The following is a 27,208-nucleotide window of genomic DNA, read 5'->3' on the forward strand; positions in this document are numbered from 1 at the left end:
TGTGGGCGTGGTTGTTGTGGGCATGGCTGTTGTGGGCGTGGTTGTTGTGGGCATGGCTGATGTTGCTACAGGTGTCGTCTGTTCAGGTTTCTCTGCAGAAACAAACATCTACTGGTTGGTCTGAAGGAGGATTTTTTAGTATTGATGAAGGATGCTGACTGCAGCTCATTTAAAGCAATGTCCTTCACACTAATCATGTTAATCCATCCTGGAGACAATGGGATTAACATTTTAGTGTTAAAAAAGCAGTTCAATCCAGACTGGTATGAACCAGATAATCTCTTGTTGAAACAGTGTCAGTGTGTATACTTTGCATTTTAGTGTGCTTATGAAATGTCATCAGCCTTAGCCTCAGCACTGTTCAAATTCACAAGAACACAAGACAGAGAATGGACAAAGTCCCTGGGTTTTGTGCTTGCCCCTCCCTCTTTACCCAGCATGCTTCAGAGTAGAGTTGTGCGTTCTTCAGACTGACAGCTGTGTCATGATTTGCCCTGATAGCTGACCTTTCATTTCACTATTCATTTCACTCACCTGCCTAACTTTGCCCGGTTGTCAATCACCACTCATTTTATCCACCTGCGCCTGCTGCTTAAATATGGTTCGGCCCAGCTATCGGGGCCAGATCATTATGTATGTTTGAGTTTGTGTTTTTTTTTTAAATCTGACTTCAATTTCATAGTTCATGTCTTTGTTCTCGGAGGCCAGTGGACAGGTAGGGTGTTAGTGTTTTCTTGTCGTGTCCTGATTGTGTCCTGGCTCTTACCTCCTGAGCCAGGACATGACCCTCTATGTTCTTATCCACTGAAGCATACCTTGTTCCCGTTTCAGAGGAGGGAGCCATTTTAAAGTCCTGCAGTTCTCCATGTGCCATGTCTTGTCTCTGTCTCTCAACTGCTGTGCCTGCCTGTTTCCGTCTGAGCATATCTGCCTTAGTTTTCTGCTGGACTCAAGGAACTCTGACTCTGTTTTCATGCTCTGTGGATTCCTGGAACCTTGGATCTATCTGTTCCTGCTCTGATCGGAACCCCTGACAGGGTTTTAGACTCCTGGATCTCAGAACCGTCATTGTTCTAGACTGTTTCTCTGACCTGGCTCGGATTTCTGCCTGTTTCACAGGGGCTGCTGTGTCTGGGACACTCTGGGCGAGTTGGCAACGCATCTCGTTGGCAGTTCATCGGCTGGATGCTGCCACACCCGTGAGGATGGACTGATCTGTTTGACCAGGTAAGTGACTCATATTTATATTTACCTTCTGTCAGATTATCATGGTCACTTACATGTGTTTCTCCCTCAACCACAAGCTACTTTCAGTAAATGCCTTTAATATATCACTGTGTGTCTCACCTGAATTCTGGGTCCAACGTTCTAAGCCCCCTGACAGCTACTATGTAGGTTCTCTGTGTGATTTTTTTATATCATCCCTATGAATTTAAATCTGCTTTTTAAGCAGCAGAAACCAAGGGGCAAATATTTAGAAATACAGCCAAAATTGCCAAAGTAGAAAGAAGAATGTTTTTGTATTTTGCTTTTCGGGGTAATGAAGATTGATTCATCTGTGTGTAATGCATAATTCGTAGTAGATCGGGAAGTATTTGCTTTTGAATGGAAACCTTATATTTCTAAAACCATTCCTTTATTATTATACATTTTGTTAGCTTATCTGTCTGCTATTTCACCAATATGATGTGTTGAACTAGATCTGCTATTTTCAAAGTTTTGTGAGACACTGTATGAAGTAGGGCATTGATTGATAAAAAGGTTTATTTTAATTCTAGAAATCAAAGTTTTCTGCCCAACAGCAATTATAAACTGCATAACAGCATTGTATCTCCAGCAACTGTAGTATCTAGGAAGAGCAGTCAGTCTGGTAAAGAATCTGGTTGATATTCGAAATTGTAAAGGTTAGGTGTTTTTTGAAGTGTAACATAAAACTGACTAAAACTAGACTAAAACCTTTCTTGAGCTTTAGTCGACTAAAACCGACTAAAACAATCACATATCGTAATAAATGAAACATAACTAAAACTAATAATAGTTTTTGTCCTGAAGACGAAAGCTAAGAATAAATCTAAGATTGGTTCCAAAAGCAACACTGCTCACAGCATCCACTCAATGCATACATCTCTTTCACTCTCACATTTTTATCTCTGATCTGTCTGTTTACGTTACTAACACTAATTAAATCTGGAATTTTCCAGTCATGTTATTTAATGAACTGTAATGAAATCAAAGATTTACCTGTAATCTGGATGCTGTTGATATCAATCACCAAGGTTCCGCCCCCTGCCATCTGAAGACCCGCCCCCAGATTCTGCTCCACCTCTTTTGTGCCAATAGGTTGATTGAACCAAAGGTCAAAGGTCACCACCACGCTGCCAGGGCTGAAGGTATATGGGAACCAACTGTCAGATTATTGATACCAAAAGTAAAAATACAAATCATAAATCATTTCATCATAAATTATTGAATTTAAAGGGTCTAATGATCAGAGGATCAGCTGGGTCATTTAGTGGTGCTGGAATGAGAGGGAATTATTTTATATCTGACCTGAACTGTTGTACCTGGCAGGTTCTGTAGAACTGCTGCAGGTTGCCAAATCCAAATGCCTTAGATACCTGTCAAACAGTCAGAGCTCAGACTGTCATCATTTGATTAGGATCTGAGTTGAAGTTGAAGAAACTTATACAGTAAAAACGATGTTATAACAAAGTCCTACATAATAAAAGCCTCCATCTATGTTCCTGTGAACCTTCACAATAAAAGTCACCCTCTATAGTCCTGTGAACCTTCACAATAAAAGCCTCTGTGTTCTCACCAGCTGCTGAACGTCGAAGGCCAGAGATTTAAACCCATGACTGCTGGAGTTTCTCAGCTCCTCGGAAAACTGGGCTCCTGCTGTGATTACCAACCGACCCGAGAGCTGCGCAGGATCCTCCGCACCTGGAACACGTTATGACATCATCAGTGTTAAACCTGCTGGTCATGTGACCAAAACTAGACCGCACACCTTTGGGCTTCAGGCTGATCCAAGTAACGACGATCAGGCAGATGCAACAGATGATAAGGAGAGAAGAAATGATGGAGAGCAAGATCTCCAGGGATGACAGACGCCGAGACATCCCGACCGCTTCAATGAGTTTCTGCTGCAGAAAGAAATAAGAGCAGCAGCATGAAGATGAAGGAAAAACATTAAGAATATGATCATCGTTAATGAAATCAATCCACACAATGTTAAACAATCTGTTAAACAATCATAACAAATTATTTATTTAGGAACAATAACTCCTATGATCTTATCAACTAATCATTTTATGCTTTTTGTTTCCTTTAAACACCTTCAAGCTTTATCATGTGTGAACTAAATGTTTTATTTAATTAGCTATAAGCTGTTAAAAATTAAAACATTTTAGTTTTGTCTTCAAGAACTAGAACCAAAAAAACCCCCCCCAAATTCCTAACACCATATCGCCGAGCTATCGATGTTAACGACTGTGTAATTATCCATTAGTTAGCGAGAATGAAATGCCTGATCTGACAGATTAACAGCAGAACCAAAACCATTGGAATGTCGTTACCTGCTGAAGATGTCAGATCTGTGGAGACGATGGAAAGCAGCTCTGAAGTGGGTCTCCTGACCCAGGATCTGTTCTTTTATCAACCTCCTATTGATCACTGACTCATTAAAAAATCAATGCTGCAGATAACAGATCAGTGAGGGGCTCCAGATCAACTCGGCCTGTCTGGTTCCATTTCTGAAGCAACATTTGGGACCACAGAAATGACAGACATCAGGTGTCTTAGTGTGTTGGTTTTAACATAATATTTAAGGAGCTTTAGACCCCTGTTTGTAGTCTGGCCTTCTAACCGCTGCATTAGATGAAGTTCTCTCTCTGAGCTGACGTGAGCTGCTGTTTGTTGTTTATCTCAATCTAAAGTCCAGCAGCTGTAAAGCAGTCAGGTAATCAGGCTCCACCCGCTGCTCCCACCTGTCACCTGCAGTGAGAAACTCACCTGTGGAGCCACAAGTTGATTACTGGGGAATAAAAGTGTGATAAAGCCTTCTGTTGATTTTTGTTGTTTCTCATTATGGCCTCATTGATCGTTACCTTTTTACACAGACTCACTGAGAGGGTTCACCTGTGGAGACCTCCATCTCATCATAAGAGCATGGTGCTTTTATCAGAAAGAGATGATAACCAGGAAACATGGTGAATAAAACACAGCCAGGAAGAGAGCATGATGAAACGAAGTAAAGCAGAACCTAAACATGCTGCAGAGACTCAAGTGTTGGTTGAAGATCCAAACCTGCAGCACTTAAACCAGCTCACAAGTATCTATTGGAGCAGAGGCGGATGGAAAAGGATTATAGAAATGTTCAGCCAGAAATACCCTGGCTGCTCACAGGTTTATCTCAGTACCGAGTCATTAAGAATCCAAACCGTACACCTGCTGGACCTGAGAGGATCTGCAGCTTTCATCCAGGAAACATTGTGGGACACCCCTGGTTTGACCTTATCAGCTGTCAGATGCAGCAATTTCTGCTTTTGTTCATGGTTGGACTCCACATAATAAAATCCATGATAACAGAAGGCCACAAGGTTCTGGTAATGAAGGAATTTTCAACAAGACCCTTGGGTACGATACATAAAGGGCAGAGTTGTCTGCATAAAAAATAATGCAACCATTTTTGGCATTTACTTAATCATATTTAGTTACTTTAACACAATTGTTTCATGTAAGCAGGGTAGGGCATAAAGCTATTGTGTTAAAGTAACTAAATATGATTAAGTAAATGCCAAAAGCGGGTGCGTTATTTTAACAAATGGCTCCTAGTGAAGTTAAAGCCTTAATGAGGATATTCTCCCCCACAATGACTTACAAGTTCAGTTGGTCAAGTTAGATAGAGGCCAGAGAACATTTCCCCCCAAAATCAGAACATTTTGGAAGAATTTGGTAAAACAAACCAAAGCAATTTAATAAAACACCAGAAACACCAACGTTTTTTCTGCTTAATTTATTCAAGAAAAGATCAGATTCCATCTGTGGTGAGAAGAACAAGAGAACATCCGAGAACTTACTAAAGGTGGAACAGAGAGACCAAGACTCTGAAGGTCATTTCCTGTTCAGTTTATGACACAATATGATTCAATCATCACAAACTCTTTTATTACATCAACAAGAAGAGAAATGCTTCAGCTTAATATTCAATACCAAGAATCTGACATGTACAAAAAACGAAATAGTTTAATCACCAAGATAAGAGTACACAATTTAATTCTTAGAAAGCTTCAGTGAAAAATGGATAAAAAAAAAGGACAAATAAGATCTTCAGACTCAAAACACCAGAAAAACATATGTATAAAAAATACTGGTAGGCATAGATTATTTTTTTCATATAGATTAATCTCACTGTATTCTTGGAATTAAATAGATTAATCTAGATATGTTAAAAAGTTCCCTTTTCATTCATATTTCAATCCTTTTTCTCATCACTATATGAGAGGGGAGGTATTTCTTGACAGGCAGGTATTTCTCAGCACAACACTGGCGTCTTTATAGCTGATTTAACAGTACGCCTACACAGGTTGGAAGACAGATTTATTCTCGCCCCCAGATATACATCCTCGATAACTAACAAGGTGAAAGTCCTCATTAGTATAAACCCAGCACCCAACCCGGCTGTGAGAATAGATTAACGCCGATTTTTTTTTTTTTATCGCCCGATAAGAGTCTAGCGTTAACGCGCTGCATTAACGCCGATAAAGGCCCAACACTAATAAAAAACACTTTAAAAGCAGTGGATTAAAAGCAACAAGCAGGTTTATGACATGTTCTACTGGAAATGAAGCTTCAGGAGGAGCTTTGCTGCTGGAGATAATTTCCTTCATGCTGGTAAAAAAATTTCTTTCTTCAAGATCATCTGAAGAGGCCATCATTGCCTCTGGTCTCTGAAGACCTTTTTTGTTCAGTGTGTCTTAAGGCTGTAGTTTAGCTGCTTTTAAAAATTCAGTCACTTAAAATCAACTTGTTACCAAGCCGGTTGTTCTAGACCAATATGTCAGCCAGCCATTCTTTCCAATAACTCAGAGATTCAACCAGCCTGTTGAATCAGATGGCATCAACCTGAAGGTATAGCCTCTGAAAAGGGACACTTCTCTAAGTTCTAAATCCGTTCCTTTCTTTGGCTTTTAGATGCAGCAGAGTCTGGGATCTTGTTGGAACAGATAATTTCTTCTATGCATTATAGCTTTTCTGTGCTTTGACTGACTTTAAAGCACATTGGCGCTATGATAAATTGACACTGACATTAATTTATCAATGTGAGTTCACTGATATCCCATTGGGCTTCAGGTGATCAGATGAACTGATCAGGACAGCTGGTAGATGTTCTTCAGTGTCGGTTCCCTCTCCCCTCCAGTTTCACAGTCGTCATGGTGACCTATTGGCAGGAGCAGGGAGTGAAACCACAACACTTTTCTAAGGCATATAAAAAAACTGTTAAATCTTACTTTGCTCTTCTTCTTTTCTCTTCAATGTTCTACCTTGGACCTCCTCTTCTTGTCCCCTTTCATCAATGTTTTTATAGGTCACCTGAGGAGAGAGGAAGAGGTAACATTGATGAATATACCTGCTGGACGATATCGAGGGCTCAAACAGATCCTAGTTTATTCACCTCGTCACTCTGATATGGTAATGTGTCACCGGTCAAGGGGAGGAGCCTATTGATGAGCTGACCAATGGTTTTAAAGGTCGGTCTGTGGGTGGGCTCCAAACTCCAGCAGAGCTTCATCAGGTGATACCTGAGAGGACAAGTGCATGCTTCAATGATATCAGTGACGACTTTTCAAATCTTCTGCGTAGAGCCAGAACCTTAAAAAATAGCCTTGGACTTAGTATTAGGCAGCCTCCATTAATGAGCTACACATGGTTCCAACCACTAAGAAGTCTTCAAGGTTTTACCGAGCCTTCAAAGCATGGTATGAGACAGGGATGCTTTGAAACATGACTGAGAGAATGACTCAATCTGAGCACCTCACATTGTAGCAGCTAGCTCCTGTTCCTTTAGTTAATGTTCCTATAGTTCCTTTTCCTATAGCGCTTGTTCCTATAGTGAAGAAGCAACACAAATAAATAATGCTGGTCAAGTTAGTACTTCAGCTTTTTGGAAAAGAACTGTGAAGTTAAGGAGAAACTGAGACTCTTCAAGATAATGTTCAAATAGATTTAACATCTTAAGATGGAGAGATAGAGGTCTGACTAAGGGCAAGCTCAGTACATACATTTATACAACACCTCCTAATACACACACTCTCCCTTGGAACTATCCCACCCCTACATAAAGAACTTTCTCACACAGGAATATTTGGAGGAAAAACAATTTGAGTTCATCAAGGCCCTGCCCTGTTAGGTTGATATATCTTTCACTGGCAAGATGGATCTCCTCAAAGCAGTAGTCCTCCCCTTCATGCCATGAAAGAGGCTGCAGGAACTCATTCTTATCTCTCATGACCTTCGTTTGGAGCCTGTGAGGCTAAACACAGACATATCTTAAAATTTTTTATCCCACAGAACTAAGCAAAGCTAAACTAACTAAAGCAAAGTTTTCCAAATGTAGTAACCCTCTGAAGCTCTATTTTCTAAAACCCAAACATATGAAGGTGTGAGCATCAGCATGAGTCCCACCGAGGATAAAGAACAAATTATGGATTGTTGTAAAACTCTGTGAGGTGGGCTGGGTCTATGGCTCAATCCCACGGCTAAATACGTGAAAGCTGGCAGCAAAACACAGATCACAGTAGCCAGAGACAAGGAGCCATACCATGTGCTTTCTCTGCCTCACTGACAGGAGGGACAAGAAACGGCACATGGTTCCCATCAGTTCTAGGTTTGCTGTTTTAAAGGTAAACTTGTCTGGTGATGACATGGCACTGTGGGAAATAAAGGCGTCCGTCAGAGAAATGAACAAATGGTTATGATGGACTATGAAGGTTAAAATATTGCTCACAGTCAAGTAGCATGAAGTTAATAAGATGCTAATACTTCTGGATGATGTGGTCTTCTTCAGCATTTGAGCCATTTGCAGTGAAGTTACAAATTTGGTTGATTTCTGTTTTTCCTTCTTTGTCTTAGCAGTTGGTGACCACTGGAGGTCGCAGAGAAAAAAAATCTAAGCTGGAGCCTCTGTATACCCGTTCCTTATCAATCCATCAGCAGCAGAATAAGAGGAGCTGGCTGCCAGCCTTTCAAAGAATGACCATTATCCTCTGTTATAACTTAAGCTTAGTGAACTTGAAAATCCATCCATCCATCCATCCATCCATCCATCCATCCATCCATCCATCCATCCATCCATCCATCCATCCATCCATCCATCCATCCATCCATCGTCTTCCGTTTATACAGGGCTGGATCGCGGAGGCAGCAGTCTAAGCAAAGATGCCCAAACTTCCCGATCCCCACACACACTTTCTCCAGCTGCTCTTGGGGGACCACGAGGTGACACCAGGCCAGCTCCGAGACATAGTCCCTCCAGCGTGCCCTGGGCCTTCCACGAGGCCTCCTCCCAATGTGCAATGCCTGCAACACCTCCCGAGGGAGGCGACCAGGAGGCATCCGAAACAGATGCCAGAGCCACCTCAGCTGGCTCTTTTTGACGTGGAGGAGCAACGACTACTCCTTTTCAAAACATGACCTTACTGTATGCTAACATGCCTCCCTGTGATCTCCCCCTGCTGATTCTCCTGAAATCCCATGGATCACTCCCTCCCTGTCTGGGTAAAGTTACTCTTGAATTAGAAGCTCCATAAGTAGCAGACCCCAAGCTAAGCTCTTCTTTGTCTCACCCTCTGGAAACACTTGTCCACCCTCCAACATTGAGCCAAAACATCTCCATGATCAGCTTCCAGCACTCCAACTAAATCACATCACTCACATTAACACCCTGAATCTACTAATTGTGCTCGCTGGCATCACGTCTGTTATTGGAAGCTCTTGAGAAAGTAGTTGTCAAACAAGTGTGTGACCACTTACACTATAATGAACTTCTTGAAGTTTTTCAATCTGGTTTTAGAGCTCACCATAGCGCCGAAACAGCTCTGGGTAAATTAACTAATGATATTATTATGGCCTCAGATCATTGACTTGTATCTGTATTTGTCATGTTAGATTTGATTGCTGCATTTGATACATCCATCCCGAATTGTTCTATCAGTGTCATGGTGGGACAGGTGCCTATCTGTGGCATTTTATGGGCGGGAGGGGGGGTACACCCTTGATAGGTTGCCAGTCTGTCGAAGGGCAACACTGAGATACACAAAGACAAACAACCATGCACACACACTCATGCCTAAGGAGAATTTAGAGAAGCCAGTTAACCTAACAGTCATGTTTTTGGACTGTGGGAAGAAGCTGGAATACCCGGACAGAACCCACACATGCACGGGGTGAACATGCAAACTCCATGCAGAAAGAACCCGGGCCGGAAATCAAACCCAGAACCATCTCTGCTTTTTTATTTAAGGTTTTCAATATTCAGGGCTTTTAGAAAGACTTGAATAATTTCTACGAATTAAGGCAACAGTCCTAGGCTGGTTTAAATATTATTAATCTGACAGATTTAAGTTTGTTCATGTTAATGATAAATCTTCCTCATGCTACAGGGTTACCTGTTGAGTACCATAGGGATCAGTGCTAGGGCCAATTCTCTTTACTATATACATGCTTCCAATTGGTAGAACTATAGACAGCATGCTTTTCCTTTGGTTTTGGGATATTAAGGTCATGTTAAGGACAGTAGCGGGACAGGGATGTTTGAGTTCATAAGAATGGATAGAAACATTTGTTGAAGAATTTGTCATTAGAAGTAGACAATACCCCCCAAAAACACAGTTGAGTATCTGCCTACAAATAATCCCAAACATTTCCCATAAAGATGTTTGTGCTCACATTTCATTGGGAGCAAACTCTGGTTGCTTCATGTGGTGGCCATCTTTGATCATCTTGTAGAAGTTGGCATCCACAACAACATTGGGGTATGGGCTCTTACCTGAGTGGATGAACAGAGGCATTCAGAAACAGACTCACGTGTTTTACTATTTATAAATTAGCTTTACTGTTCCCATGGTTACCCAGAGAGAAGATCTCCCAGAGCAGGACTCCATAGGACCAGACGTCACTCTGCACTGTGTAGAGACACTCAAAGATGCTCTCTGGAGCCATCCACTTTACCGGCAGCCGGGCCTGTCAAAATAAGACCAAGAATGTCCAAATGAATTTGCTTTTAGCATGAACTCAAGAGAAAATAAGGTTCTGCTGGGAATCTGTGGGTGAATTACTGACGTTTCCCTGAACAACGTAGCTGTCATCGTTTCGAATGTCGCGAGCCAATCCAAAGTCGCATATTTTTGCAATATGACCATCAGTCAGCAGGACGTTTCTCGCTGCTACATCTCTGTGGATACACTGAATGACCAAAAGGTGAGAGGTAGACAGCTCAGAACCATCGTTGTTCTAAACCTGGCCCAGGACTCTGGAAGGAACCAGGTCTGGTTGGAATTTAAACACTGGACATGACTACAAAGGCTTAGTTTGAATGATTTACTGTGTCTGAATCTTTTCTTACATTTCTGGAGGACAGGAAGTCAAGTCCCTGAGCCACATGGTAGGAAAACCTCATCAGGTCACAGATAGACAGACTCAGCATGTGTTCACCTGGCAGAGACAGAGTCCAGGTGAGCTCAGGTAAAGGTGCAGGTAGAACCAAATGCATTCAGATGGACACAGCCTTACTGTGGTCATGTGGACCTGGACTCAGGGCTGGCTGCATCTCCTGGTACTCTGACCAGCATGATATCCCACTGTCACTGGAGATCACATGACAAGATGTCAGGATTCACATGAACTTTACTATACAACTAAAATGAACTAAAAGCTTCAATGAAAGGATGAAATGATTATAAACTATCAATGCAATCAACATCTTGGCTGTTTTGAGGTACAGACTCTAGTCTTTCATTGATTTATTTGTGTTTCCTCCCTAAATGTGACAATAAGGTGGAACAGAGAAAGAGCAGAGGTCCTCTGACCTGCGCAGCTTCTCTTGCGGTGCTGTCATGTTTTTATAGAACACCTCTTCTCCAACCTCATCTATGGTTATCATGGAAGCCATGAAGTCCTGAGTGTGGGCTCGCAGGAAGTTGAGTAAGTCTCCATGGCTACAGTACTCTGTTATCATTAGCATGGGACCTGCCAGGGTGAAAGGTGCAGAAATACATTGAAGATGCATTAGTTTACATATGAAAAGAACATTCTACTATAATTAGAAACTTTTCTTTGTCTTTTGGATCATTTGACAGGTAATGTTTAATGAAGGCAATAAAAATGCCTTAGAGAGAAGCTGCTGGTTGTAGGATTTTAGGTTGCAATCAGAAGCTATCTGACTGATGCCTGCTAGTTTAAAGGGTCTGTAACTATGTTCTAATGCTATGCCTTCATCCAAATCAGGCACATTGTGGTATTTCACAATTTACAATTCCTGCATTTCTATTTAAATCTCTTAAGTTCTGCTGTCTAAGCAGCAGCCCCTCCCTGACCTGTAAAAATGAACCATTAGAGAATATTTACGTGAGGCAGCTACCTTTCCCTTTATGTGCAAGCACTGGACACAAACGTCCCCTTTCTGATCTCTCCACTCATACTGCCTCCCCCAGGTCTTACTGGTTCAAGACTAGTTTTATTTGGTTTCAATTCAATTCTGTTTATTTCTATCGCACCAATTCACAATACATGTCATCTCAAGGTGATTTACAGGGACAATGCAGACAGATTGGTTAAAAGTTTTCTATGTAAGGAAAACCAGCTAAATTCATCCAGTCTCTGACTTGACAGCAAAGGATGTATGCAGCGAAAGTGGAGAAGAAAATCTCCTCTTTTACCATTTTAGGCTGCAGATTGACTGATTCCTGCTATTGTAATGAAAAAAGCTCCTTTAACAAATCCTCATATCTCATCAAGGTTCCATGTAACACATTGTTCAATAAAATCCTCTTCACCTCCTTGTGTGCACGCTCCCAGCAGGTTAACGATGTTGTCGTGGTACCCAAGATGGCTGAGGATCTTCAGCTCTGACATCAGAGCTTCCCGTTCCTCCGAGTGGGCACTTGCTGCAGGTAAAAAAACAGGGCTTTAGATTGTTTACCAACTGACACTGATAAGGATGAAGGTCAGTGACTCACGTTTCAGCATCTTCACAGCAACTCTTGTGGCTTTGTTTTCTGCTCCCAGACCATATGCTGTAGCTTCGACAACCTTTCCAAAAGCCCCCGAGCCCAGAACGGCGCCTGAGAGGCAAAAATTCAAGTAGGAGTTAATCCAACTGCAGTTGGAGGTAACAGTGTGGTGTCTATAGACCATGATTCTCCAAGGGATCCAGTCACTCTGACTGATCATGCGCCTTGGGACCCTAGTCAAGTGGCTATCCCTTTGCTTGACTGGTCAGCAAAACTCTCCTGAGTGAAAGTCAGCATGCCATCAGGTCTGATAAAGGCTCGCTAACTAGCAATTCATTACTTCAGCTGCATCTAAAACCTGCAGAACAGCAGATCTGGAGAACTGGGGTGGGAGACCCATGTTGTAGATCATAGAGGTTTCAGGTGTGCTAAGGAATCCTACCGAGTCGCAGTTTTTCTCGAGGAAACTCCCACTTCTGGTTGTACGGCAGCTGGGTGGGGTCAACAAAGGTGTAGTTGTTCCCATCGTTACTCTCGATAATTTTCCACAGGATTTCATACTTTGGTTTCTGTTTGAAGAAGAAAAGATGGTAAATGGGCGTCTCTGGTTCCTATTTCCTGTCTGAACCAAACTCACCTGTCTGCATTTGTAAAACACAACTAACAGGAGCAGGAGGAGGATGAAGGAGACACTCAGTGCTCCAATGGTAGCAGGAGTAACCATGGGGTGAAGTCCAGTAGAACCTGAAAGCAGCGCAAACTTTGAACGTTGGCTGAAATTTGTTTAAATTTAACTTCCTCCTAAACTCTGGTCCGACTGACAACAGGAGAACCAGACCTGGATCATTTCAGTTAAATTCTCTCTGTGTTCCTCTGATACTTACGATGAACTTGATGAGACTCGCCCACCAGGTTGTGCGCCTTACACATGACTGTGATATCATCGTGATCCGACAGTGGGAAGAGTATCTTCACCTCCTCCCCTTCCTGTGAGGCAATGGAAGATGGAAACACCTGAAAGCTTGAGCTGTCGTCACACCTGCAGGAGAGAGCATCATCTTTTTATTTGATTTTAGGTCTGGCTGCAGCTGTTTATGAATGAACATCCTGCCCCTGACTATGCCACTGACTGTAGCTCCCCTTGTGGACATAACATGCATTAAACCCTTTTCCCGCTTACACACCTGTCTCTGTCAGTGCAGATCAACCAGACGACTGTGGGGCGTGGGTAACCAGAGCTGCTGCATATCAGGGAGTCATTCTGCAGAATGATGCTAACAGCCGGAGAACCTGGAGAGTTCAAACCACATGTAAGGTTCACCAACAAGGATGAACAATCGGACAGCAAGAAGGTAGAACGGGTTCTTACGGTAGATCCGCAGCTCCACATTCTGGGACCCGTTAAAGAGGAAGTTCGAAAAATGAAAAGAATATGGACCTTCATCCTCCTGGCGTACCCGTCGCAGCAGAAGGTTAGCCTCGGCCCTATTCAAACAATAATACCCACTTAACACACATTACAGAACAGCAGACTTTTTTTCATACCACCTTAAATAGCCTTCAACACAACATGACCAATGCCACCTTTAAAGGGAAACGCAGTTTTTTTTTACATTGGGCCCTTGATTTACATTATTACATCATGTTCTACTCACCCAAATGAGTTTTGTGTCATTTAGAGCTGTTCTGAAGATATTATGTTATATTTTTTCGTTATATTTTTTATATTTATATCTTTTAAAAAAGAAGCGCCGTATGTATGACGTCCATCCGCGCGCCCCGGCTACCATTCATTCTTCCTGTCCGCTGAACTGCTGCTAGTTTTACTCACATGCCTGGAAGATGTCTAGTGCTACTACCACAGATGATCTCGCTCTCAAAATGGAATTTAACGATTCAGATTAACTAGCCGAACGAATAGAAGGGGTAGAGCGTAGCTGCCTGTAGCCTGGGCTGCCTGTCACAACTCCAGTCCGGCGCACGGATGACGTCATACATGTGCCGCTTTGCTTTTAAAAGATATAAATATAAAAAATATAACCGTGGATGTCTGGGGGACAGTGAATCGCCTACATGTTATGAATGCTGGCGTACCATAAATAATGTATTATGAACAGTTTAGTTTGTGCCTTCAAGCCGTTGCCCATAGGAAGACATTACTTGGAAGACATTACTTGGATATAACCAAATGGAATATCTTCCATTTGGTTATATCTACTCATATGGGTGAGTAGAACATGATGTAATAACGTAAAATCAAGGGTCCAATGTAAAAAAAATGGCGTTTCCCTTTACCTGTCTTTACTGTTATGGCGGCTGTTCTTTGGGTTGGTGTTATAACCATTAAGTCGGTCTAAAGGCTTATTAAGGTGGAATGACTGGTTCAGCCACTCCAACCTGGGTAGCTTTTAGCTCATTAGCACACATTAGGTAATAGAATCCACCTGTAGCCTTTAGTAACGTAGCTCGTCTCATATGGGCTGCTGCCATCATTGCTTATGTGTTGTGGTGTCGTCCAATGATGTTGTCCGATGGGAGGATAGGCCTCTATAATTAAGGTGAGGGTCAAGTCTCCCCCCTCATAAACCTCCACTGTCCTGCAGCCACTGATGTTAGCGCTGCTGTTGCTGATACCAGTCACATTAAAAACCAGGTTTCCCAGCTGATTATCTGAAGTGATTCTGTTGTCAGCTGGTTTTTCAGTTGTCTTCTCCAGTCTTGTGCTGAAGTTTCCAAACTGGTCCCCAGAGACCTTTAGGGTGTCATAAGTCTTATGCCTCATGTAAAGTCTTAGGTAGGGGTCCTCTGATGAAGTGGAAGAAGAGAAATGGTAAACCTCACCATTTATTGGATACTTATTTAACTTTCATAAAGACACTAATCTGATATATTCTGGTTGGTATTGATTACTTACCCAACACAGTCAGGTGAGTGGATGCTTTGGCAACCCCTGCTTCATTAACAGCGGTACAGGTGTACAGTCCACTGTGTGACTGGCTGACAGCGGAGATGGTTAGAGTGCTGTTGATGTATAAGTAGCCTTTGTCATACTTCCTGCTTTCGCTGAAATTCAGGTTCTAAGAAAGTCAAATAAGAACTTAGAGTCAGGCAGATGGACATAGGACTATCTGCAGTGCCAAAGTGGGAGCTTCTTGGGTGTGGGAGGAGTTTGTGTGAGCTGTGATTGATTGTTGGACTTTTGTGTTAGGATTTTTTGTGATACATGCCACCTTTGTTTGGCCTTAGTGTATGCAGTGTATACGACTGTGTTACAATTTTAGACCATATTCTTGAGGTAATATGATTTCATGAAGCTACTCTGCACCCTTTGAAGAACAATAGCTGACTGGATGCCACTGCTCACCTGACCAACAGTTAGCTATCCTGCTATTTTTTACTACTGTCACACTGGGGCTGTCTCCGTTCTAATCACGATATAGGGCACTATATAGTGGTTAGGCCATTTTAGGTGAGTGACCGAACATCTAGTGGATGAAAAAGTAGTGAACTTGAAATTTCCCATATTGTACCTTGAAAATTAGTGATCATCAATGGTCATTAAACGAGCAGATATATCCCGGATTGCAATGCGAGAGCTCTCCTCGAAAAGCATCAAGGGATTTGTTGTAGTGGCGACTACTAACAAAGATGGTGCAGGCACCACGCGGGAAGGTGGAGTTACGTAACCAATGGGGAGTGAAAAGTAGTGATGACCTGTCAAGACGGTTAGTTAAAGGAGTTCACTATAAAGTTTATTATATATTCCACACTCTACATAGTGATTGAGGAATTTAGGGGTTAGGGCGGATGTTCAGATACAGCCAGTATCTACGGTGAAAGTATGAGCCCAATGTCCACTCCCATGACTTCCCAATCATTAAGCTTTGTGGTATTAGCTCTGTGGTGCATCTTTGTGAGTGGGGCAGGAAATTGCTACACCAGGCTCGTGCAAGTACTGCACACATTTCTCTTTAAAGAGCCTCCACCATGACTAGCACATAAACTAGCCTTTTGATGTGGGACTTGATGCTGATTCCACCTATGCCTGCCTGTGGCCATCCTTGCAGCCATTTTAGGCATCATCAGGAGCTCTAAATGTCTTGTTTTGAAACGAAACCATCTGAAGAGTTTCAAGTCCACGAAAAATACCATTAGAATATTTGTATTTATTAAACTTCAGTTTAACAAAGTAAGTCAGTCCAACCAATAATACCTTAAATAAACTCCTTCCATAACCAAGAAACCCTCAATGGGGACTGCAGAGACACCCTTTTTTTATTCATGGAATATTTAGGGGCACAGAGTCACAGGTGACCTCTGACTGTTCACCTGTATGCGTGGATGTTTCCAGCTGACATTGTAGAAGTGTGAAGGGTTCCAAGTCTGACAGGTGACTGCAAAAAGCTCTCCTTCTAGACGGGCAGCTTCAAGTTGGCCGACAAACAGGGAGGGGGGATGACGCAGCCCTGACACAAACAGGCAGAGAGTGAGGCACAGGGGCACCATTACACAAGTAAAGAGACAGGTAGACTGTTGGACAGACAGAGGTACAATTACAGAGACTGATTGACAACATAAGTGACAGCTTGAGAGACAGCTGTAGAAAAACATAGAATGTCAGACAGAGATATTGAGAAGTAGGACAGGTGGACTATGATGAGACAAGTATCAGACGGGTAGAGATTGAGTTAGAGAGACAGGCGGACCATCAACCAACAACTGTTCCATAGGTCTCTGACTCCAGTCCCCATCCTGCAACCTTTACATGCAACCCTGTGGCAACACTCAAACTTTAGAGTTAACGTGTTGAGAATGCCATAAAGTATGGCAAAATGGTCTGGTAAGAAGCAGTATATTAATTCAAATATCAAATATAAGTGGAATGCACCTGAAAGCTGTAGGACAGTAGCTCTTGAGGGCTGGACTTGGAGACCCCTGGTTTAGCCGGTCAACCACCCAGACAGCCGGCTAGGCAGACAGACAGACAGACAGACAGACAGACAGACAGACAGACAGACAGACAGACAGACGGTTGACTTACTGGGAGCAACCAGCAGGTGAAGTGTTTTGGATCTGAACTCTATTCCATCCCTCCAACCTGAACAGGCATACTGGCCCTTGAAGGACATCCTCAGGTGTTTGATCAAAGCTCCTCTCCGAGGGTCTATGGTGACGTTCATACCTGGGGGCAGAGCCCTCCTCCTGTCTTCTGGTTGGAAAGTGAGGTTTGTGACAGAAGGGTCAGTCAGAAGACATTTGAACAGGAAGTCATCATCCTCTTTCAGAGTGGTAGGAGTCTTTCGAGGGGTGACAAAGATGGTTGAGGTGCCACCTAGATTTGACAGAGAGGCATTGTGGGAAACTGGGGGTGATTTTAAATTGATATTGAGGTCAACAGGTAGGGCAGTTAGAGCCAAGTGGTTCCTCCATGATATCTAAGGGTTTAGATCCTGCTTACCTTTGACATACAAGTGTATCCAGGTGTCCAGGTGGCTCAGGCTTTGGTTGGCATACCCGCAATTGTATGTGCCAGTGTGTCTCGGATCAGCTTTTATGTCCTTCTCTGATGACAACTTACTAAATGCATTGGTAGACATGTACACCAACCCGTCACCATGACAACTAAGTTTAATCTTAGAGCCAGCATTCAGAACCACTTCTGTCTGGTTTGGTTGGATAGCTGAGTTTAAGTGGATCGCTGTGGGCCTGGGAGATTCTGAAACAGACATGATAAATTCAATTAAACCAACGCTGACTTGAACAGGTATAGAGTGGACATCTGATCATCATTGAGCCTGAAAGATGCCTATAGACCAACTCCAGACAAAAGTGTATATAAATTTATCGGGAACATCACAAAAAAATCACAGCAAAAGTTTGACAATTTTATTGAAAATCATAGGGACAGAATAAAGATGGATACAGAACATGAACTTGTCACTGATTAGTTTCAGTCTAGTCTGAGTAAACAGTTTAAACTGACATGAACCCATTAAATGATTAAACAGAGAAAGGTTATCACAGGTTAAGAACACACTGATTTAACTGGGAAAATCCCATTTCAAATAGAATGATTGACTGCATGTGCTGACTGTCAGAACATCTCAGTGGCTGACAACAGCAGGTTTCTTGTTATTGTCCTGCAGCTGGGTGGCAATACGTGATGTCTGCAGCAGTAAAGCCTGGTGGTTTTCAACAATCAGACTCTGGTGCCGAGCCATGTTCTGGAGGTCCTGGATCTGCTGTGAGCCCTGAAGACATAAAATAACATTCACGTGAGTTCAAACTGGATCAGAAGACATCATGAAAAGATTAGTAGATTAGTAGTACCTGTTCGATTTGGACTAATCAGGTTTTACTTCATCTGTCTGGCAATCAGTGTTCTTGTGAGGGTTACTGAACTGATCCAAAATTATCTGAACTCAATTAGAACCAATGACTAAATACACTCAATATGTAGGAAAGACTAACTAATGTAGGCATGCCCAAAGTCGGTCCTCGAGGGCAGCTGTCCTGCAGATTTTAGAAGTTACCCGTCTTCAGGACAGCTAATTTTCATTTATTGCTGATTAACAGGTTTCGCTGAACTGCAGTCATCAAAATCAGCTGTGCCGAAGCAGAACAACCTCTAAAACTTGTTTAGACAGCGGCTCTCAAGAACTGACTTTGGGTATGGTTGAACTAAATCTAACTAGGTGTCTTGTTTTTTTAGCTTAAAAAGTTAATTTTAGGCAACTGGGTGAGAAGTCTTCTCAAAGGCCTTTCGCCTCTCATTTAAGAGGCTTCCTCAGTTCTTCACAGATATGTTACCACCCACATTGGAAGAGACGTCCTTCATCTGGTGCGATAGTACGAAAGAATTTGCGGGACCTACACAGATATCTTATTAACTGTACTAAACCAGGCTGAAATTGAAAGACTTTGCCTAAACTTCTAAATTAGACCAAATTTCATTGAACTGGACTAAGCTTAAATGGGCCTAGTTGAACTTTTCAGCCCTAACCAGCTAAACTGGATGAATCTGGGATAAACTGGTCTGGAATTGAGTAAAATTTACTCTCCTGGATTGAACTTGACTCACCTGAGTTACCAGAAGTTCAATTTGTTGGACCACCTTCGTCTGATGATTGGCCATGTCCTCCTGGAGCTCAACCATCCGGGTCAGTAGATTCAAAACCTTTGTTCTCCAAATGTCTTCTTGTTCCTGGTTTTGAACTAGGTCTGAAATCCTTGGAGAAGCAGAGTCAATCCCTGGTTGACCCTGATCAGCAGACTGGGCGGCACCCATCGTCATGGCAGCAGGTTGGCGGTCATGGGGATCACCTGCAGTGGAGACGACGACTGGAGTGAAACCTTTACAGAGTCCTACTTCATCTCTGGCCTGTACAGGTGAGTTTGCTGAGACTGCCTCAGAGACATTTGCCTCCTGGTTATACACACTAGGATTGTTGTGGTATGGGGGCACAAAGTGTGAGCCAAGCACAGCAGGCAGGGAGCTTAAAGTGAAGAAGCCGACAGAAATAAGAGTTCACAGTGTGTTCTGCTGCTATTTGGAAGGCTACAAAACACTGGTCTTAGGGTTAGGGGTGGGACTGCCCCCACTAGTATAATCTATAGAGGGCACACTACAACAGGGAAAAAGGGACTACGCTTAAAGTCGAACTACAAGACCACAGTGTTAAATTCAAACTGCACTTTGCCAACCTAAACATTCCCATCTAAATCCTGTCAAATAAAAGAGGAAAACCTTGTCCTCAAACGTGTTAAAACCAAGTAGGAAGGCTCCTAAAAACAGGGCTTCAAACATAACGATGTGATTGGCTACTGGAGAGAGAATAAATGTCTTTATTCTGGTGGAGGTTGTGGCAGCCTTTAGTTAGAACAGACTGTTGATAAATTACTTGGTGTTGACAACAGAAATGGCTGATAAAGTAGAAGCTTGATCCTGGGAGAAAGATGTGCTTGGGAAGATATTTCAGGGTTTTAAGTTTCAATAAAAAGATCTGGTGGATGCATCATGTTCACCTACAACTGCAATGTTTAGGTATGGGAAAGAGGGTCCACAGAGTCCACCGATCTCTGGTCCAAAGGAAGACCATCACAGGATCAGTGAACCTGATCGCTTATCAGACACCTTTTATGTCCTTATGTCTGAAACAGCTTGATGCGGTCGTTATGTTAGAAACTTCTCAGCAGGCTTAGATCCTCCCTGTTTCTGTTGACAGAACCATCAGAGTTCTCATTCTAACTGCCTTATCAGCTAGATAAATCAAACCAAGGCAAGTTCTCAAAAAAGTAGTTGGTCCTGTTGCAAACGCTCTGCTAGAATCATGTTTTTGTGTCGGGTGCATTACACTGTGGGGGTCTTCCTGTTAGGTTGGAGCAAAGGTGGTTCTGCAATGCTGCAGCTGGTCGTTTCTACTGGGATCAGTAACGCCTCAGATGAGGATATCTGCTGCAGAACTGTATGTGACCGTTGGAGCCGTCATTGTGTTTCACAATCTGAGAAAAGCTGAAGTGAAACCGCAGATACACCCCGACACCCGCACACACCCCACTCACACACACACAAAACACACACACAGAGGTGGCGTGTTACCACACGGCTGCTGAAACAAAGCCAAAGTTTATTATGTTGAACCTTTTTTGGACCACAGCTGAATCTGGATGCTGTTGCTTTGCTGTTTGTCTCAGAGCGTTTAACATCACCTGCACAGGTAGCAACAGAGGTCCAGTCAGGGCTTCAGTTAAGGGCCCAGTTTGAGAGTTTGATCTGAACCTGTTTGGCTCATTTTGAAGTTTCAGATGTTATTAGCAGAAGCTGCTCCAACTGGACCTGAACCTGAAACATGGAAAGAACCCTCTGTTCATATTTAAAGCAGCTGTTTCACCAGTCCCCTGCAGAACACAATGTTCAGTCCAGACCTTTGTGCAGACTGTTGTTACAATATTACTTTTAAAGAGAATCGGCCATTCCATTTGTTACATTTCCGAATTCTCCCGAGTAGAGGTGAATGTGTTGTTGTTGTGGCGGAAGGTTCGTAAGCAAGTTTGATTATGGCTGGTTTCTTTGAAGCATCTTGCTAACCGGTTAGCAACTTAGTACTAGTAGGTTCCCAATGGAAAATTCCATTGGGATCAAGTAGCACTAAATTGGTGGCAGAAGCTCGGTTTGGTGTACAAGGCTTTCAGCCGTACATGTTTGAGCCCTTTCCTTGCAACGTTGCTAGTTCTGTTAGCTCTACGCCTGAAGAAGATACAGACGTCCATCCCCGTGAACACTGGGACGGAACTCAATGGTAAAGTAAATGATCCTTCTTTCCTTTTTCAACCATTGTGTATGTTAGCTGCGACATATGAATCAAGATGCTATGACCGAAATAATTTTATTGACAGTTAACCGTTGATATATGATTGGCCGAAATTAGGTGTACAAGATGATGTATAACCAACTGGCCTGCATAAGATTAACAAAAAAAAAACAAAAACAAAAAAAACACAGATTTTAAGGCAAGATTTTTTTTTTTACAGAAGTTTTCTAAATTTGGGACAATATCGTCTGATAAAGAGTACTTTTATATACATGTTTTAAGCCAGAATAATTTGACATATAAATATGACCCTACGACTTTAAGTCGGACCATCTGATCTTCTAGTCAAGGCCAAAAGCTTCTACCAGCAGGCCACTGATCTGCTGCAGGTCTTCTAATTCATTCCAGCAGACCCCAACCCATCCAAATCTACACTAATCACACAGCTGTTATTGGGCATGCTGCAAGAAAAAAGTTCTGCACATAGGTTGTGTTAAAAACAAGCAACAAGAACCTCTAAGATGGGATCTTGTTCTCTGCTGACAAAGAGAGACAAAAACTTCTGGAGAAGAATGTAACAGCAGGACACCTAACCTGTTCTACCCCTCATTCAGAACCTACAGTAGATTTAAAGAAGAGCAGTCATGGTGATGGAGGAATGAACAGACTGCTCTGCTCCAGAGTTTGGTCCTCATTGTGATCCACCTCCACAGGCGCAAGAAAGATCATGGGAAGCTGGGAACGTCTGTTGAAGGATCCAAGTTTAACTGATCTGTTGTCAGGTTGTTAGATTTAGACAAGTTTCTTCCAGAGGAAACAGAAACCTGCAGTAAGATGAACCACGATTCTAATCATGTTTTAGAAGGGGGGGAAGCATCGACGTCACAGACAGAAACCCAAAAAGAGAGAAACCACAGCCTGTAACGGCCTGGAGCACAGTCCTTCCTGCAGCTTGCTGGGAGCCTGAGGAGAACCTGAGGGGCATAGGGGGATGGAGTCCAGACTTTCTCATCCAGTGGTTCAGCAGGTGGAAGAGTTTTACACAGATAAAAAAATTTTGATAAAAAGATAAAATCAACACACCAAACAGTGCCCATCCATCAAAGCTGCTTCTCTTGGCAGGGGCTGGTACCACCTGGGCACGGTGCTGCGTGGACAGGTCCAGCCCATCATAGGACAGACAACCATGAACCCAAAACAGACAAGTTAAGCTAGCAGTGATCTTTTGGACCCTGGAAAAACCCTGGAGTACTTGGAAACAACCAACATAGCACAGGGAGAACATTCAAATAAAGGCCTAGAATGGAATTTAAGGCAGAACTTTTTTACTTTGAGCCATCAGTACCAACATCTGCAGCATCTGCATCCAGAACCCTAGGATTTCAGTGGGATTGTTTTACAGGAACAACCTAGGGATGAGCAAACACAGCTCCAGGGTTGAACATGAGACCATGAGGATAACCAGAACCATTGAGACCATGAGCAGAACCTCAGGTCGGTTCTTCTAGTTGGGCTGATGCAGGCCCAGATCCATCAGTCAGGAGTGCCTCTGGGTAGCCTCAGGTCCGTGTTTCCCACTTCTGTTTTTGGAGAAAGTTCTGCAGTTAGGAGGTTTCGGGTTGGGGGGGTTAGCGTGATGAAACCTCAGAGAGTCAGGAAACACATTTCTACCACAGACCGCACACACTCAGAGCGCTGAGTTTCTGTGTGAGGGTCCTTCTCCCACTTCCTCCTCTTACTTCTTCTTTGGTTGGGACTCTGCGGGAGTGGTGGAGGAACTGGTTACCACGACAACATGTTTACACCCTGCAGGTCTCCCTGCTGGTATTTATAGCAGACAATGTGGAAACAGCTCAGGAAGGATTGATCCATGCTCACTTGAGGGTACTCAACATTCTGTACAGAACCAGTACCTAGAGATCTTAGATCAGAGACTCTGACCCAGAGCCAGTTGATTCTTTCTACATCATCTTCATCCTGTCTATCAATGAAGCCAAAGTGAGGAAGAGGAGCAGCCTCCTGTTCTCCTCTGGAGCTCCAACCCCTTACAGGTTTGTTCTGGACAGAACTGAAGCCCACAACTAGTTGCCACATGAAAAAAAAAAATTATGTAGGCCCTGCAGGGTAGATCTTTAGTGGATATTGAATGTCTGAAGAGGCACAAACAGGAACACCCAGTTTTTCCTCTAAATACAACACCAGGTGTTCCTCAGGATTCTGTCCTCAGCACCAATCTTTCTGTCCCTGGATGTGGTTCCTGACATAGACAGCTGTAATGTTTACAGAAACAGAATATTCTGGTAGCTTCTAGCTACTCAAATGAGAAATACCCCATGTTGATGTGGGGTTAACCTTGGTCTCTGCTTAGTTTATCTCATTCAGAATAATTAGGTCCTAACAAACGTTAGGATCGGATGAATCGGGTTTTCACTCAGCATAAATCAGCTGTCTGAATCACTTGATCAGATCCTGCAGAATCCAATCAGAATGTTCTGACTCCCATGTTTACATGACATTTTAGTTACATTTATTCCCATTACTTGTGTCCATGTGAACACAGCTTGTGATGATCCAAGTGGTCATGTGACGGTTACAGCCATCAAAGCAAAGGTGCCATCACCAGTGGAAACCAAATCAGATGTTTTAGCATCTGAATATAAAACCTCAATAAATAGAAAGCAGAGTATGAAAGGAGTGTCAGGCTCAGATGGTTTCTGTAGCAACCTGAAGAGATATTACATGGAACACACACTGGGTAAATTTACTGTACAATAATTAATTTACATATTATAATATATATATATATATATATATATATATATANGTAGATCTTTAGTGGATATTGAATGTCTGAAGAGGCACAAACAGGAACACCCAGTTTTTCCTCTAAATACAACACCAGGTGTTCCTCAGGATATATATATATATATATATATATATATATATATATATATATAAAACTATTACTTGCTCATATTACAAGTATAATTTTTACATTTTTTTCTTGATGAAATACATCCTGTGGTTGGAAAATTCCATTTCCTATTAATTCCCTTCCATATATTAATTAATGAGTGCTGATTTTGCTTTTACTTACTTTATAAAAAATCACTCTGTCCTCTCTCACCTAAAAAGCCACGGTGTACCAGAGGAGTTGTTGAATTACTATAAACAGTTTCCCAAAATGTCTGTAACTTTTGTGGTTAACTCTGTGGGAAAACTTTAAGCAGTTAAGGAAAAAATACTTTAATATCTTAGTAGTTGATTCATTGTTGACTAATTTTGTTAGTATCCCTACTGAAAAAAAGCTTGATTGGCTAAAACACTCCAATGGTATGCTAGAAAGCTAGCTGTTAGTTGCAGTTTTTTCAGTAGGGTTAGTGTTGAAATAAGTCAATAATGGGTCAGTGACCATTATGGTAATTTTTTATTTTAACTGTTAAAAGTGTAATTAACAGAATCCTTTTCCTCAAGAAACAGCTCAGTGGACTATTGTTGCCAAGGCAACAATTTGCCAAAGTTCAGTTTCACTGAACCTGCAGCGTTGGTTGGTCTTTTTACCTTAGTCTGTCTTTTTTCTTGCCATACAGTAGGTCAAAATAACATGGTGGAGGACTCGGAGAAAGCAGAGTCCTCCAGGTCGCACCCATTTCTGCTGCTGCTGGCAAATACAATTTTTTGCTCTCAAGCCTTCATTGGGATCTTGGGCAAAGCTAGTGAACATGAGACAGTGTTCTGTCAGATTAGCATACCTCGTCATACCGGCATACCCATTGTCAATACGCATGAGCAAGACGTCAGATTTGAGTTTACCCTTTTAGATTTGTGTAAAAACTAGACTTTAAATTACCTCAGTGGCCATGTATCCATTTGTTCATGTAAAAAAAAAAAAAGATCAAATAGACATATGCTTAAAAAACCACAAAAAATTAAGAACTTAAATAGTTTTGTTGTACATGACTAAAGGGATACACTCCTGTTGAGGTAGTATAACGTTTATTTTTCATACAAAACTAAAGAGATAAACTAAAGTGAAGGAGTGTAAACCTATATGACAATTTAATGGAAATAATGTATTTGAATACATTTTTATTGTGACATCATTGATGTAAGAATATATTTAATCAAGAAAATAATGTGATATTAATATCAAATATCAAATCGGCTTATAAGATAATATCAACGTTTTTGTAAAATAATTATAATATGTTAACAACCCAACCCAGTAGGCTAGTCAATGTGATCCCTTGGTTGGATTATATAAACAACCCAACTGTTTTATTAAGGGAACCAACCCAAATTGTTGGGTTAAATCAACCGAAGTGTGTTCTTTCCGACATTTAACAAGAGCTTGGTTGGGAAACTACCCAAACTGGGCTGTTCTCAACCCAACAGTTTTTAGTGTCTATGGAGCTCTGCTCCAGGGGCCAAGAGGGGGGCTAGGAGCCAAGGGCCCCTGCATGAGGTCCAGGCAGCCATGTTGGATCCTCTGCAGATGGGTCAGTTTCTCTGAACCAACAACAGAGGATTGGACCAGAACAACAAGCTGTAGTCAGACATGCAGAACCGAAACACACAGAAGTAAAACTGGGTCCAGTTTCAGGTGTGTGTTCCTGTTGGGTCATGTGATCTAGATTGTTTCAGCTCTGACATTTTACAATCAGAGCATCCTGTCAGAGCCAGAACCCCAGACACACAGCTGCAGCATAGGGATCCACACCGCTCCATCTGACCCAACAGAGCCTGATCATCCAAAGACAAGCAGGAGGTTTCAGTTCCTGTAAGGAGGAACCAGCTCCAAGCTCCTTAGTTTGGTTCTGAGTGGATCTAAACCGTGAAATATTTACAAGATCATTTGGTTCTGTTTGGTATTCTGGGGTGGGTTTTGAGATTAGAACAAAATGAATAAACTAGAAACCAGAAAAAAATATTTCATATAGTTTAGAATAGTTTATAAAAGCTAAACGTCGAACAAACTGACTTCAGAATATTTTTATTTCACTGATTGTATTCCGATTTAAAAAAAAAAACTCCAGGAAAAGCATCAAACTGAGGACTAGTTAACAGCTAGTTAACAGCTTATTACTTGAATTAAGGACGGATCAGACTCAGCATTTCTGTAAACAGTTTTTCGATTTAACATCCTGGCTTTTATCAAAAATCAAGAAAACTAGATTTTTTTGGGATTAAATCTGTTTCCTAATTTATTTAACTGATCCTAATAACCATGTTAGAGAATTTCAGGAATCTGTTTGCTTTTATTGATTATTAAAACCCAGTTTTTAACTAGTTATAAACTGGGACCAATTTCCTTCTTTATAACCAGTCTGAATATTTGATATCTGAATAAAGACCCAGTTATGATCCAGTTCTCCTTTTATTTTTGTTTATTCACAAACAAACGTAGGTTTGATTAGCCAATATGATATAAAAACTGCTTAGATTTTAGATCAGACAAACAAACATGTTTTAAAGGTGCAATAATCAGCTATGTATTAAGTAAATAAAGTTTTTTCTGACCTGTGGCAGAGCAGCCAGTGAGGGCGAGCGCCAGGAGCAGTGAATAGAGCCTCATCTTACTCTCTCTCTCTCTCTCTGACTGAAGCCAAACTGAGTCTGACTAAAGGAGAAACTTCCTCTTAAAACTAACTGACCTCCTCCTCCTCC

The 27,208-nt window shown here is 42.0% G+C and overlaps 2 protein-coding genes across 2 annotated transcripts in view; both read right to left on the bottom strand.

Moving 5' to 3' along the window:
• The window catches only part of tmprss15 (transmembrane protease, serine 15), a 19,867-nt gene extending 16,745 nt beyond the window's left edge, over window positions 1-3,122 (bottom strand). The window contains exons 1-4 of the mRNA XM_015401529.1: window positions 3,011-3,122; window positions 2,819-2,943; window positions 2,551-2,618; window positions 2,242-2,384 (exon numbers count right to left, since the gene is read on the bottom strand). Coding sequence (XP_015257015.1) covers window positions 2,242-2,384; window positions 2,551-2,618; window positions 2,819-2,943; window positions 3,011-3,122 — 448 coding nt within the window. The remainder of the gene's footprint in view (window positions 1-2,241; window positions 2,385-2,550; window positions 2,619-2,818; window positions 2,944-3,010) is intronic.
• Window positions 3,123-5,013: 1,891 nt separating this feature from the next.
• Window positions 5,014-27,208, bottom strand: LOC107102293 (macrophage colony-stimulating factor 1 receptor 2-like). Its single transcript, XM_015401537.1, has 22 exons — window positions 27,062-27,208; window positions 17,689-17,946; window positions 17,272-17,562; window positions 16,560-16,696; window positions 15,145-15,307; window positions 14,675-15,035; window positions 13,600-13,715; window positions 13,415-13,520; window positions 13,115-13,269; window positions 12,868-12,974; window positions 12,673-12,799; window positions 12,237-12,341; window positions 12,054-12,164; window positions 11,088-11,247; window positions 10,792-10,865; window positions 10,625-10,713; window positions 10,342-10,464; window positions 10,131-10,242; window positions 9,949-10,048; window positions 6,677-6,803; window positions 6,513-6,594; window positions 5,014-6,442 (listed from the first exon to the last, which is right to left on the bottom strand). Exons 1-22 carry the CDS (start codon window positions 27,114-27,116, stop codon window positions 6,372-6,374), a joined length of 3,030 nt encoding a protein of 1,009 aa, XP_015257023.1. The 5' UTR covers window positions 27,117-27,208; the 3' UTR covers window positions 5,014-6,371.

The sequence above is a fragment of the Cyprinodon variegatus genome, unplaced genomic scaffold, assembly GCF_000732505.1.
Source record: "Cyprinodon variegatus isolate N-32 unplaced genomic scaffold, C_variegatus-1.0 Scaffold1231, whole genome shotgun sequence".
Lineage (NCBI taxonomy): Eukaryota > Metazoa > Chordata > Actinopteri > Cyprinodontiformes > Cyprinodontidae > Cyprinodon > Cyprinodon variegatus.

Excerpts from the sequence above, each read along its gene's own strand:
- LOC107102293 (XM_015401537.1), bottom strand. The coding sequence starts at position 27,116 with ATGAGGCTCTATTCACTGCTCCTGGCGCTCGCCCTCACTGGCTGCTCT. Across the intron at positions 13,521-13,599 it reads TGTGGAGCTGCGGATCTACC|GTTCTCCGGCTGTTAGCATC; the intron begins GTAAGAACCCGT and ends TGAACTCTCCAG. Across the intron at positions 10,049-10,130 it reads CTGGGAGATCTTCTCTCTGG|GTAAGAGCCCATACCCCAAT; the intron begins GTAACCATGGGA and ends TCATCCACTCAG.